The following is a 14270-nucleotide window of genomic DNA, read 5'->3' as shown; positions in this document are numbered from 1 at the left end:
AGGCAAGGACAAAATGTTCAATCAATGCCATTTGGATTTGTGTCCAGAATGAAACAGAAGCAGACCAAATTACAACAAAGTAGCAGAAATTGAATGCCTTCTGTATCTTCACCTGCATCTTCATCACAAGCTTCTCTCCATCTCATAATCCAAGCTAATAGGGGTGGCTAAATAGCCATTTTTCATTTTAGCCTAGAAAATTGAGATTTTGTGATTCCCAGCCAGAATAAAATTGTGTTAAGTTGATACAGAGTAGAAGGCCTGTGTGAAAAGGCTCAATGACAAGATTTCTTTTTATTTTTGTTCTGAGAACAGGTTAATAGCCAGTGTTTTATAAATTAAGCAATGCAGTTGGATTTTAGGGGATTAGGACTTCTCAAAAATAAAAAGGGTTATGCCCATTTAAGGTAAAAATAAAGGATGAATCTGAAATTAAAGGTAGCCAACATTTGCTCATAAAAGAAGTGCTGTCTCCATCTTCAACACTATAATATTCAGAGTTCTGTTGTTTGTATCTTTAACAACCAAACATGGTGGTCAAAAATATCCACAAGGAGGTCCTCCAAAGTGGTGTCTGTATCAGTTACGTAAAACAGTGTACTTAGTCGTGTATTAAGTATTCCAGGATTATGAAGAGAAGTGGCAAACTCAGAAAACGCAGCAAAGCACAGCCTCAGCCCAGGCAAGGGGACGGTGAATGTTCTGGCTGGGCACAGAGCAAATTCTCAGAGCAAGTGCATATTTTCCGGTGATCTTAACCAATTATGTAGACTAGCCATGACACTTTAGAAGTTCAGTTTTGGCGGGGTTTTATATTGTAAGTTATCGGTTAAAAATTCAAGGCATCTTTGGCATCTTAAATCAAAATGTATACTTGTCAAAGCTCCAAGGCCACTGTATTGTCAGATAGCAGTTTAAATGTCTGATTCATGTTCTTTTGAAATTCCATGCACAGCCTAAGCGGTTATTTATAAGCTGAAAGTGCGACTAGTCCAAAAAGTACACTAACCTGCTCTGACAACTGAGAACCTCAGAGCACTGGAGGTTTCCCCTGGTAACTGAAGTCACATGTAATATGCTATGATGGTTGTTCAATACAGATGTTCTGTGGAGCTGTATTGAACAGTTTGTTTCACGGTCCACCGACTATGTTAGCTGCAGAGCGATCGTGAGTTTCCCTGAAGATCGAAAGGCCACCACAGTGCATGCAACAAAAGGAAGACCTCTCTCAGACCTCTGACACCACACCACACTTCACTGTGTGTCCCACAGGTGGTGCCTCCCTGGATCTGAAAGCCTGTCCTCCTAAACCTGCCAAGTGGATTTTGGACATGACCTGGCTGAACTTGGTGGAACTCGGCAAACTCTGGCAGTTCTCTGACATTCTAAATCAGGTGGGTTATGGTTAGGGCTCACCAGGACCACAGATCAGTCTGCTCTCTAAAGTCAGTCTCTGTTCTCTAGACTGTCTAGACAAGTCACATCCCTGACTGATGCCATTTCAGATCTCTTAATCCCCTTTAAAAACATTTCAGCATTTTACATTCTTTACTTTATACTGACTGTTCTGCAAGTGACAGTCCTCCCATCTCAGGGGACCTTCTGCTCAATGTGCTGTGAAATTAGCTTGCTTCGCAATATTTTAAGTCAATTATTAGTTTGACGAATTGGGATGAAGAGTCTTTTGTTTTAATGAAATAGTTATTTCCAGCAAATGGCAGGAGATGCTCTTGATGTTGATCTCCTCAGAGACCAAGATAATTCCAGCTGAGCCTCTTGTCTTCCTGTAAACAAACCAGTGCCTTGAATCTCAGTGCCTTCCCTGATTTTTTACTTTGAAAGCACTGAGCGGGGAAAGTAATATAGGCTGGCCCTCATCACAGCTCCCTTCAGGCTGAATGTCAGTACCCGTGTGTTTGGCTTTCTTTCAGTCTCAAGTGTGCTGTGTGTCTCACCCAGATCGGCAGAAACGAGAAGCAGTGGAAAACTTGGTTTGATAAAGAGGCCCCAGAGGAGGAAGTGCTCCCTAGTGCTTATGACCAAGGCCTGGACTGTTTCCGTCGCCTGCTTCTCATCCGCTCCTGGTGCCCTGACAGGACCATCGCTCAGGTGCAATCCCTCTGTTTTTCATCAGTTCTTCCATATGGGTCAAAGTCTCTGCTTTCATTTTTCCATTTACTATCCTACCGACAACAGAATCGAAACAATCCCCTGCAATAGATGAAATATGCATTTCACAATATGAGAACCTTTATTTAATTCGGTTAAAATGGAGGAATTTAAATGGCAGCATTAATATCTTGTATTTTGTCTGACAAGATAGAAAAAATGTAATGCCGTCTTTATGATAGGACTTGTAGCTTAAAAAAATGTTCACAGAAATTAGCTAGTTTACCGTAAGGTTGCTTGAGGAGTGCTGTATAAGGGGAGACTGCTCTCACTTTGACCAGTGGTATCCTTGGTCGTGCAGGTAGAATGGATCTAGGTAAGAAAATGTGAATAGAGCTCTGTGGAATTTTTGTTAAAAAAGGGAATACAATATGATGTTATCCCAAAATGTATCCAAAAAACATTTCTGCTCCTGGATTTAGGTAAAACAGATATAGTTGACCTGTAAATCCCTTTAAACACATGTAGCATTGTAACACTGTGTTCTTGTTTTTGATTATGTAAAGTAAAGGGATTCTGATTTCTTCATCTTTCCAAAGGCCCGGAAGTATATCATGGACTCGATGGGGGAGCGATATGCCGAGGGTGTGGTTCTCGACCTGGAGAAAACATGGGAGGAGTCAGACCCCCGAACCCCTTTGATCTGCTTCCTGTCCATGGGCTCTGACCCCACAGATTCAATCATCGCACTGGGAAAGAGGCAAAAGATTGACACCCGCTATGTGTCCATGGGCCAAGGGCAGGAGGTCCATGCCCGCAAACTTCTGCAACAGAGCATGGCTAATGTAAGAGTTCTGTCTTACTCATAGTCCTCTCTTTGCTGCTTTGACAAGAGCTTCAGTCAAATGGAATGAACAGGCATGCCATTGGCTTCTAAAAGTGAAGGGGGGGTCTTACTTTGGGTTTAGAATGGAGTTGGGCAGGACAGATGCACCTTCATGGGAACCCTGTAGATTGAGCATGGTCGGTCCAGTGTTTGCTGTTTGTGTTGTTGTCAACCAACTATGGCTATTCTATCAGCTGCTGATTCTGGTCTAAAGCTGCTACCATAAATTTTTACAAACATTCTAAAGAACCCAATTAATTTTTCCAATTAATTTTTTTTTTGCATCCGGAACAAACTGTGGCTATGCTGTCAAATTAGCCATATACCAGCTACCACCATTGGCACATTGTTGGACATGTCTAATACAGTGGTCTCCAACCCTGGTCCTGGAGAGCGACAGGGTCTGCTGGTTTTCATAGTGACTCTGCACTTCATTAATCAATTAGAGCAGTTGATTACCCAGTTAACTCAACTCACCTGGTTCTTGGGTCTCAATTGGGTGCTGATTTTAAGGTGAAACAAAAAACCAGCAGACCCTGTTGCTCTCCAGGGCCAGGGTTGGAGACCACTGGTCTATGACTGAACATGTAACTACTGTAACATTTTGTTTTTCAACAATTAGACAATTAGATGGTGTTGTTCTTTACCAAAGATGTCCAGGAAAAACCAAAGACCAACTTCTATTTTTTTGGTTGCAGTATTGCTGGTGTCCAATATTGGAGCATTTTTTTTTTACTAACAAGCAAACAAATTTTGGTCCATTGATAAATATTGCATTGACAACCTTGACCCTGGTCATTTACTAGGAATGGACCATTTTTAAAATAGAACTGGAAGAGATTGATGGACAAGATTGTCCTAGATTGTCAGGGTGGAAGAGACCATTACCCTTGCTAAGGTTTAGGGGGAGGTTGTTGATAATAATATTTTATATAACAGCAACCTCTGGTATGCATGAGCTGAATGCTTTCTTAATGTTTTGTTTTGGCAGAAAGAAAGCAGCGATTTGTTCTCGTTTCTGTCTGACATTAGTAAGGAGCTGCAGTATCAACATGGTATTACATTAGGGAAGGCGGGCATTATGATTCCCAGTCGTTCGACTCACCATTACATTAAGGATGGTGGGGTTATCATGCTCTGTTGCTTTTTGTAGTGTTTGTGCATATTTTAAAATATTAGAAAATAATTTATTTAAAGAGTTGTATGAACTTACAGGTATGCCCTCTTCAAAGGAATTTACTGAACCAAAGTATTCCTTGTCAAAGGATTACAAGATCTGTTTTGTTAAATTTTTCACTTGAACATGCTCTGGGTAAACTGCATGGTTTTCCCAGAGGAATAACATTAAGAATTCTGAGTCAGAACAGCCACAAAAATATTAAAAGAGTTTGTGCCTACATTTTCCTAGCATGGTTTTGTGGGTAATTTGAATGCATTTCTTGATGCATCGGGTGCTGAGAACTGAGGGTTGGATGAAAGTCCAATGCTGCATTTCTATATGAATTTGGGTTAAGTGTTTTGTTTGGGTTTTTTTTCCGTTTGGAATGCTCGTGATCTGGCTGTATAATGAGAGTAGTGATATTTTTCACCTTTTTTTTCTTTTATCATTTTGTACTTTTATTTTATATAAGGTGCCTTGCATATGTAAAATTGTCTCACTGCCATCTAACTCTCATCTTCCTCCTCTCCTTTGTCTTGTTTCTTTTCTCCTTTCTCTGTCATTTTGCCTCTCTATTACATTCAATCTATCCTGTCTTACTCTTTTGATTGGACAGGGAGGCTGGGCCCTGCTACAGAACTGTCACTTGGGACTGGACTTTCTGGATGAGCTGATGGACACTATCACAGAGACAGACACGGTCCACGAGACCTTCCGTTTGTGGATGACCACCGAAGTCCACAAGAACTTCCCCATTACTCTGCTGCAAATGTCAATCAAATTCACCAATGAGCCCCCACAGGGGCTAAAGGCTGGACTAAAGAGAACATATGGAGGTGCGTGTGAGGTTTAGACAGCTATGGGACCGGGACGGTCTGTGTCTCATTCAACTGTGAGACTGCCTGTTTGTGGTTTAGACAGCCATGGGAATGTGCCTGTCAGCTTCAGTCCCATAGCTCTATAAAGGTGTCTGTGGTTTATGAAGTTGTGGGAATGAGGCTGTCTGGCTCAGGAAATTATATACAGTAGTAATAGTGTTGGTAATTATTTGTTACTGAAACAAATCTTTTGATTAAAGTGCCCTAGTGTTGTGATAAACAATTATTAGATATTAGTAGGGTAGAGTGGTTACTCTGAACCTGTAAATATCTGGAGAGAACATCAAGCTGGAACTGACAGCGTATGTGAGAAACCAGCATGTGTCAATAAATCAAGCGAACATCCATCCATCCATCCATCATTCATACCCGCTTATACCTGGTCAGGGTCGCGAGGGGTGTTGGAGCCTATCCCAGTGTGCATTGGGCGAGAGGCAGGAATACACCCTGGACAGGTCGCCAATCTATTGCAGGGCCTCAGGCAAACAAGCACCAATATTTCTTTAGCTGCAGTATGTTAGGCTAAAGGCTTCTGTTCATGGCGTGATATGTATATCTACAGGGTTAATTAGACATGAAGAATGACTAAATCCATGGGCTTTCTTTCAACAGGCATTAACCAGGACCTCCTGGATGTCAGTAACATGGTTCAGTGGAGGCCCATGCTGTACGCTGTGGCATTTCTTCACTCCACAGTCCAGGAGAGGAGAAAGTATGGTCCCCTGGGCTGGAACATCCCGTACGAATTTAACCAGGCTGACTTCAATGCTACAGTGCAGTTTGTGCAGAACCACCTGGATGACATGGACATCAAGAAGGTCTGGTTCCTTCCCTCAGTCAAAGCTGAAATTATTACTGCTTTTCCTCCATCCATGAGAAAATACATGCTGCTCAAGTGTGACATGTCTTGGCCTGCTGTGATCTTGTTGCAGGGTGTGTCTTGGTACACGGTACGCTACATGATCGGAGAGATTCAGTACGGAGGAAGAGTGACTGATGACTATGACAAACGTCTCCTGAATACATTTGCAAAGGTCTGGTTCAGTGAGAGCATGTTTGCAGGGGACTTTGTCTTCTACAAGGGCTACAGCATACCCAAGTGCAACAATGTGGATCAGTACCTCCAGTACATCCAGGTTAGTTCAATCCAATTCATCAGACTGTAGAGCAGTTCTCAAAGAAATTGGGTGGGATTCTCAAAGTATGTGTCTCCCAAAGAGAAAGAGCACCAGGGACAGTGTCTACTGCCTATTACCCATTCTCTTCTTCTGAGCTCTGTTTTGATTACAAGACCTTCACATAAAGAGACTCTGTCACACTCAGTCCTGGACACATATGGAGTGTTCCTCCATAACAAGTTCATTATTATTAATGGACTGTGTTCCACGTGTATAAATAAAGCATCAGAGAAAAATTGTATTGCTGATAAAATGAATTGTCCCCATGGAAACACAGGCTCTTGTTCACCCAGCTTATCTTTCTCTGTTAGGTGGTCACATGACATACCTTTATAATGTTTATCAATTTTCGTTCATCAGAATTTAGAAATCAAACATAAAACAAACAAAGACATAAATCATATTTATTATGTTCCATACACTCATAATGTAGAGGACTCACATAGCCTGTCTGTTCCAGGACAGTAATAACACAGATATTAGAGTATGAACGTGATCCATAATAATATAATGTTATGCATTATAACCTGATATGCACCTTCTAAATGTTTTACAGATAATTATTTGTGATTTATGATGTTTCAGGGTTTACCTGCTTATGACACCCCAGAAGTGTTTGGCCTGCACCCCAATGCTGACATCACCTACCAGAGCAAGCTGGCCAAGGATGTGCTGGACACCATCCTCAGCATCCAGCCCAAAGACAGCTCCAGCGGGGGAGGGGAAACTCGGGAGGCCATTGTAGCACGACTGGCAGACGACATGCTGGACAAACTTCCATCAGACTATGTTCCTTTTGAGGTGAGCAGTTTCCCAGTCACAAGTCACAGGTTGAATCTTTGCAGTCCTAGCGCTTGTGCTTTCTGGTAATCTGAATACTAAAGAAACTAAATTTGTACTTCTGTTTACTTCAGTATATGACGTAATTGTAAAGTTGGTCCATTTGGACCCCTCTCATTTCTTTGGTTTACTGCTTTTATCACTTATAATTGCTTACATGAAACAAGATCAGTTAAGTGACAATCCAGAATTCAAGATTAAATTTTATTTTCATTCAAATAGTGATATATGTCTTACACAATGCAATATGTAGAAATACACAGTGGTTTTATTCAGATAGGGATTTGATAGCTGTAGTTCTTTTGTTAAACACGCTCTATGAAAATGAAGCATAATCGACTGTCCTCTCACGTTTAGGTGAAGGAGAGGCTGAGGAAGATGGGCCCGCTCCAGCCCATGAACATCTTCCTGCGTCAGGAGATCGACCGGATGCAGCGGGTGATCGCGCTGGTCAGGAACACCCTGACGGACCTGAAGCTGGCCATCGACGGGACCATCATCATGAGCGAGAGCCTGCGCGATGCGCTGGACTGCATGTATGACGCACGCATCCCAACGCGCTGGAAGAGGGTGAGCTGAGGGTGACTCCTGCCCTGCAGCTCCCGCTGCAGAGGGGCGCTCAGTCAGATTCTGCTCCAATGTGAAGAGCCTGAAGAATATTGGGGAGAGGATTGCTATATAAATGCAAATTTATTTTATGGCCGGCTGAATACTAAATTTGCCTTAGCGGTGTTGCGCTCTATTCCCCTTAAACCGGCTTAGAGTGGGCTGTTGGAAAGATTTGGAGTCCGCTGGGTTATAGCCACAGTAAAATAGGTGATATGTAAATGAAATTATTGGATAAAGAAATTTGATGTACCCAGCTCAGACACTCTTCCTGAGGAGGTCACTCTGAGTGATTTAATTTTGAAGGCATTCAAGTCACACCTGCAATTATGTAGCAGCAAAATTCTTATTTGGTGCGAGATATCCCAGGGAAATTGGATTTGGAGGTAAATATTCCCTCTGGGCAGTAATGAGAGTCTGTCTGTGCTCATTTAGGCATCTTGGGCCTCCAGTACGCTGGGATTCTGGTTTACTGAACTGCTGGAGAGGAACCGACAGTTCCAAGCCTGGATTTCTGAAGGACGACCCAACTGCTTCTGGATGACTGGGTTCTTCAATCCACAGGGCTTCCTGACAGCTATGAGACAGGTATGATAAGAAAGGTGTGGAAAAGGTATGCTATAGGTATGATGAGATAGGTGTGGATGGAACAGGTATGATATAGGTATTGTGAGACAGGTGTGGAACAGGTATGATGTAGGTATGATGAGACAGGAGTGGAACGGGTATGATGTAGGTATGATGAGATTAATGTGAAATAGGTATAATAAGTACATGTAGACAGGTATGAAACAGATAGGAGACTGGTATAAAAAGACAGGTGTTAAAGCAGTATGAACATCATAAAACAACAGGTCTGAGATACAGGATAGTGAGACAGGTGAAGTGTGAACTAAGATAGAAGTATATTAAACAGATGGGAGAGAGGTATTTTGAGACAGGTAGGAAATAGATGTATCATGCATTTCCAATTACCAGTAAATCTCCATGGCCGGATTAGAAAATAACACAAAGCACATAAATTGTGATATTTAACATTGATTAGTTAAGCTAAATTTTTGGTAAATCGTAGCTAATGTACATGTAATAATCATTCATTTGTAACTAAAAATCAGATGCAGTACTGTTTGTTGAAAGTTGCTGCCTTTCATCAAGCTGGGAATGTGGCTGCATACTGGTGGTTTGATGGCACTGTAGTTTTGACACTAATTAACACTGCATCCAAATGTCATGACAGAATTCTTCACCATTCCTGGAAATCAAATTCAGGACTTTGCCATACTGATATGAGCAGAAGTTTGAGCACAAGTAGTGCTGAGCATCACTGATCACTGTTTTATCTGCTTCTGTGCAGGAAATTACACGAGCTAACAAGGGCTGGGCGCTGGACCGCATGGTGCTGTGCAATGAGGTCACCAAATGGATGAAGGATGACATCACCCAGCCCCCTGCGGAGGGCGTGTACGTGTATGGCCTGTACCTCGAAGGTGCTGGCTGGGATCGCAGGAACTGCAAGCTCATCGATTCCAAACCCAAAGTCCTGTTTGAGATGATGCCTGTTATCAGGATGTATGCTGAGAACAACGGTCAGTACTATTATATCTAATCACCAGGGTTAATGTTTTCAACAGTACTGATATTTAGAATTAACAGTCAGTATAAAAGGTCAGTATTGATTTGTGTAATTAAAGACCAGTACTGTTGGGTCCAATGATCAACGGCGGTGTTTTCTGTCAAGCAATCAGCAATCAGTGCTAATGTTTAAATTTTGCACATTAATGGTAATACCATCAATGTAATGATAGGAAATATGGATCTAAGCTTCAAAGGATTGAGAGAAAAGTATAAAAAAGTAAAGTATATGCTGTCAGGGGTATGATTCCACCCAGAATGCATCAAAATAATGACATTTCTGCTTAATTTCTGCTTTGTTTTACCACAGTATGTCAGAGACACCCTCAGGGCTCCTGATATCTGCCTCTTAATAATACCCGGGGATATATTGGTGTAGTTGGTGGATATCACTGTCAGTAAAATCAAAATTTTACATGACATGTTCCAAGCATTATTATTCCATTGTTTATTTAGGCCTATTACCTGGGGCACCATGACTACAGTAAAATAATTGTCATGCGTCTTAGGCTATCTGCTTTGCTGACAATCTGTTCTGGTACTTGAGTCATCCAGTTCTTGCAGAGAGTGAGATGAGTGTTTCTTCTAGGAGCAAAGACAAGACACTTGCTAATTATCAGATTGTTTTAGTAGTTAGCACATTTTCAGACTGGGACTGAATACCAGCTCCAGTATTTTTCACTCCAGCCACCTGTATACAGCATTGTATACAATATGGAATAAGGAATTCTCCATTTACACTGTAGAATACAATTCACTTTTTTACTGTTGTGATTTCAGGTACAAAAGATCCTCGCCTGTACTCCTGTCCCATTTACAAGAAACCTGTGCGGACAGACCTGAATTATATCGCTGCTGTCGATCTGCGTACTGTCGTACCACCAGAACACTGGATCCTGCGAGGAGTGGCTCTGTTGTGTGATGTCAAATAAGCTTCCAAAGACACGCAGAACAAGTTTATATGCTTGTATAATATCGGTTATATGCTTGTGATTTTCTGCTGCACCCAGACTAGCTCGACAGGTCTACTGCGATGAAATGATTCTTGTAATTTAAGAAAACTATTACCATATATCGTACTGTACTAAACTTGTATTCTTTGGAAAGTTTTTATGTTCTATTCTAGACTGATGGCCTAGTAACAGTAAAGCTATATAAAAAAAATTACTGCTGGAGGTGAGAAACGTTGAGTGGATAAATTGATAAAATTAAGCTTTGTTCATAAATGTGTCAGTGTTTTCACAGTATCAAATTTGATTAATTACAGTTTCTTTTTTAAATGTGTTTCCCATTGTCAGAAAAAAGTGGTAATTTATGGCAGTTAGGTTTTCACAGAAGACTTTAAAAGTTGAGCTGCAGTTAAGATGTGACCAGTGGTGCATACTGCTCATCTAAAAAGTATGATAACTTGCAATTTAACAGAAGCAAAAAGCTTTGTTTTTAATAGAATACGTGAACTCTAGAGTGAGTTCACACAACTTTTTGCCTGTGGGTATACATGGTCATAAGACCTGGGACTTTATTTATAAAATATTCTTACGATCAAATTGTATCAACTATCCTGAATCATGGCTTACACAGAAAACCATATGTAGTTATTTATAACCTCTCACCGTGACATGGATATTAGCTTATCTCTATGTAAATTTTACATTGGACGCAAGTTAATTACCTGGTGGTTATGTGGAGGAACTGCGCTGCACGAATCCCCCAAGTGGGCTGTCTGCACACTTTAAAAATAGCATTCAACTGATAATGAATTTTAGGCATGGAGAGTGCAAGAAATGTTCAAATGCAACCCTATTTAGAGGAAAATGGCTATTACGTTCAGAAGACAGGCTAACTGTAAAGCATGTTCACGTGGGTTCAAATTGAAGTTCAAATTGAAGTTAATTTAAGATTTATGTATCACAGGTGCATAAAATGCAGGTAAGCCAGTTTAAACCAATGTAAGAATTGTTTGTGTCTGTTATTTGTATAATTCAAGTGTATGCGCAGTTTGGGGAATAATCTTATTTTAAGATTATGTGTAAATTTACATCCAAGAACATTTTTTTAAACGAGGCCCCTGTTCTCAAAGCTAAAGAAAGACAAAGGCAAGAAAGTTGAAATACATATAAACCTTTAATGAATAAATTTTACAAAACAATGGCATTAAAACATCAAAACACTTTCATTTTCATTAAAAAATGTCTCCTACTGCACTTACAGTAAATACCGTACTCAGCAAACTATCCTGCTTAAGAGATACTGGAGAAACGGTACCACTTGTACATCCAAGAGTTTGTGCATCTAAACACAAGGCGAAACTATGTACAGGAGTGTGTGGTGTTTGTCTGCTGGCCAGCCGCAGTCTGGTTTGCTTGCACAATATTTCATGCCATTACGTTTCCCTGGGAGAGAGACCGCGTCATCTCTGTGTGGACAAAATAGGTCTTGAGTTCTCCTTTTCCCTTAACGTTGATAATCCCTCTGCAGGAGCACAGGTAACCCAGCGTGAGTAAGATACGACTTGTCTCCTCTGTGACCTTGAGAGACGGAGAGAGAGAAATCACAGAACTGCAGACTAAATTGCGAGAGAGAGAGAGAGAGAGAGAGAGCGCATGTACCGTGTTACTCCTTTTACTTTGTAGTTAGTACTGACAATGAGATTCAGATGTCTGGAAGACATCTAAGAAGGCCAGGTAACCCATCCCTTACAACACCAACTAGTCATATAATGGCAAACATTGTGCAGATGTGTGGGAAATCATGTTTACCCAAAAGTAAAGTCAAATAAAAATCAAATCAATTTTATTTCTATAGCTCTTTTAGAGAGAACTGTCACAGATGCATTGCAGACTAGGAGGAAAAAGAGCAAGAAACAGCAAAAGAGCACAAGCCAGGCATGAACCCCCCAAAAGCAAACACAAGATAAAAATAAAACTGCCAGTGGGGAGAAAAACCCTCAAACGGTGGTGAGAAGGAACCTGGCTATAGAGGGGCAGCCCATCCTCCACTGGCTGGCCTAGTGCGGTAGTGGTACAGTAGAATAGAATGTAACAGAAATGTAATAAGGGATCTGTCACAGCAATTAAAATAGGTTGAGCAGGTTACATTTGAGGTAAGAAACTAACTGTTATAGTAGAAGCCCAAATTGTATAGTTCCGTATAGTGCAGTTTAGGGGGGCCGGATCACACATCTGGGGCTCCAGGCTGAATCATGGCATAAAAGTGACAAAACTACTGGGGGTGCTGTGCAGTGGAAGTGCGTTCCCAGTTGAGTTCTACAGAGGAGGAGCCAGTCACCTGTATTTTGCCCAGCACCCCAGTGCTGTCCATCCTGCTGGCAACATTCACTGTATTTCCCCAGATGTCATACTGAGGTTTCTGTGCTCCAATGACCCCAGCGATCACTGGACCGTGGTTGATACCTGATGAGGAAGGGCACTCGTAAGAAAATTCCTTAGTGACACCAAGGCAGAAATGACAAAACTGGGAATGGCATTCTTTAATTTCACACACAGATGCAAATTATTTATTCAATTTTTTTTTCTTTAATTGTTACTGCTGAACTTCCTAATCTACAGGCTGTGAAGAGTAAAACTACCATCATCATTTAACTGTGATTCTGTGTTAATGTTGATTAAATACAGGCTGTTCTCAGGCACAATCAACACGTTTGACAGCAAGGATTTTTCTTGTCAAGAAGTAAGCCAAGGCTGAAATGAAACTGCATTCTTTTATGGAAGTGACAGTGTCTGACAGTATCTGACAGTATTTGCAGAGGTTGAATATAATCTGTCAAAGCCAGCATCGGATACATATTTAAAAAGTGTACCCCAGTGAGTGCAAAAATGTAAAATTACTAGTAGAAATGCATTACCATTCAATACAATACACCCTACAGGCAACATTCTCGTCAGTTTTGGACATAGTTTTATCAATGCTAAAATTTGTTGTTTTTCAACACAAACGTCTTGTTTATGCCGACAGCATATGCCAACCTATCTAGAAATGCTAAATCTGCAGCAGCTTCTGTCTCCAGGGCAAAAGAGTCTTCTGATTTTCATTTCACATTATGTCTTTGCTGTGAGACTAATTTATTGTCTGGAAGTTACTTCAGCAGCTGCTGCTGCAGGTTTAAATCAGTTAATTCCAAGTTAACTCCTAACAGTGCACATCTTCAGTTCAGCATTCATGGTACATCCCATTCCTGTTCAGTGGTATTTCAAATTAATTTATACAACTAATACAAGGTATTAGGTAGAACACAGTACCTCAGACATGGGATTAAAAGGTACATCTCACTGATTTGATAAAATGAAGATTTTTGGCTCAGTGCACTCACCAACTCGGAGTTTGAAGTCATTGAAGGAATGTTTATTTATAACATCAAGCTTTCCCACCAGCGCAAAGGCAAACTCCACCATGGTGCCGATGTGCATGTACTGTCTGTCATGCTCCTGCAAAAACAACAAACAAAACTTTAACATTGTGAATAAATACAATCATTTCTTTCAAGTGGAAGAAAGGATTGCATCTTGTTTCATCTGTGCTCCACTCTAATGTGAATTTATGCTTGTAAAATATAAGTGGGATTCAAGTGAAAAACCAGTGCCACTGCTGATGCACACTGAACAAAACAAAGGAGCAATTCAATATTGTTCAATATGGATTAGTTCGTTTTTCAGGTAATTTCAATTAATAGGGATCATAGGAGGTCATATCCTTTCTGAATGGATGGAGATGCAGTGCTTTGGGGAGTTGGAATATTCTACCATGTGAAAATAATGATATTAAAGGGCAATGATATTTGAGGATCTCAAATCCTGCTCTTTAAACTCCACTGAGCGCAGTAATAATCAATTCCATTACCATTTCTTCTGCATTGTTGAAGATGAAATTAGAGCCACATTTAATGGGAAGAAATTGCACTACATCAGATTTGTTAGCAATGGTAATTGCCCGTTTAAAGCATATCTTTATATTACTGGTGGTAA

General features: G+C 40.7%; 2 protein-coding genes across 6 annotated transcripts in view; one reads left to right on the top strand and one right to left on the bottom strand.

Annotated features, from left to right (window-relative positions):
* The window catches only part of dnah5 (dynein, axonemal, heavy chain 5), a 78011-nt gene extending 67766 nt beyond the window's left edge, over nucleotides 1-10245 (top strand). For 3 of the 4 annotated variants that reach the window (XM_035414114.1, XM_035414133.1, XM_035414123.1), the window contains 11 exons: nucleotides 1273-1394; nucleotides 1960-2109; nucleotides 2709-2954; nucleotides 4771-4990; nucleotides 5645-5850; nucleotides 5965-6168; nucleotides 6796-7011; nucleotides 7408-7620; nucleotides 8092-8244; nucleotides 9011-9242; nucleotides 10069-10220. In XM_035414114.1, the coding sequence (XP_035270005.1) occupies nucleotides 1273-1394; nucleotides 1960-2109; nucleotides 2709-2954; nucleotides 4771-4990; nucleotides 5645-5850; nucleotides 5965-6168; nucleotides 6796-7011; nucleotides 7408-7620; nucleotides 8092-8244; nucleotides 9011-9242; nucleotides 10069-10220 (2114 nt within the window). Of the gene's footprint in view, nucleotides 1-1272; nucleotides 1395-1959; nucleotides 2110-2708; nucleotides 2955-4770; nucleotides 4991-5644; nucleotides 5851-5964; nucleotides 6169-6795; nucleotides 7012-7407; nucleotides 7621-8091; nucleotides 8245-9010; nucleotides 9243-10068 lie in introns of all 4 variants that reach the window. The other variant, XM_035414104.1, reaches the window with a different exon arrangement.
* A 1148-nt stretch (nucleotides 10246-11393) lies between these two features.
* The window catches only part of adcy2a (adenylate cyclase 2a), a 77328-nt gene continuing 74451 nt past the window's right edge, over nucleotides 11394-14270 (bottom strand). For both annotated transcript variants that reach the window (XM_035414082.1, XM_035414090.1), the window contains exons 23-25: nucleotides 13619-13733; nucleotides 12577-12701; nucleotides 11394-11816 (exon numbers count right to left, since the gene is read on the bottom strand). In XM_035414082.1, coding sequence (XP_035269973.1) covers nucleotides 11664-11816; nucleotides 12577-12701; nucleotides 13619-13733 — 393 coding nt within the window. In that variant the 3' untranslated portion in view covers nucleotides 11394-11663. The remainder of the gene's footprint in view (nucleotides 11817-12576; nucleotides 12702-13618; nucleotides 13734-14270) is intronic.

This window comes from Anguilla anguilla, chromosome 1, assembly GCF_013347855.1.
Source record: "Anguilla anguilla isolate fAngAng1 chromosome 1, fAngAng1.pri, whole genome shotgun sequence".
In the NCBI taxonomy this organism is placed as follows: Eukaryota; Metazoa; Chordata; class Actinopteri; order Anguilliformes; family Anguillidae; genus Anguilla; species Anguilla anguilla.
The sequence above is the reverse complement of the archived record's forward strand: the minus strand, read 5'-3'. Positions and strand labels throughout refer to the sequence as shown.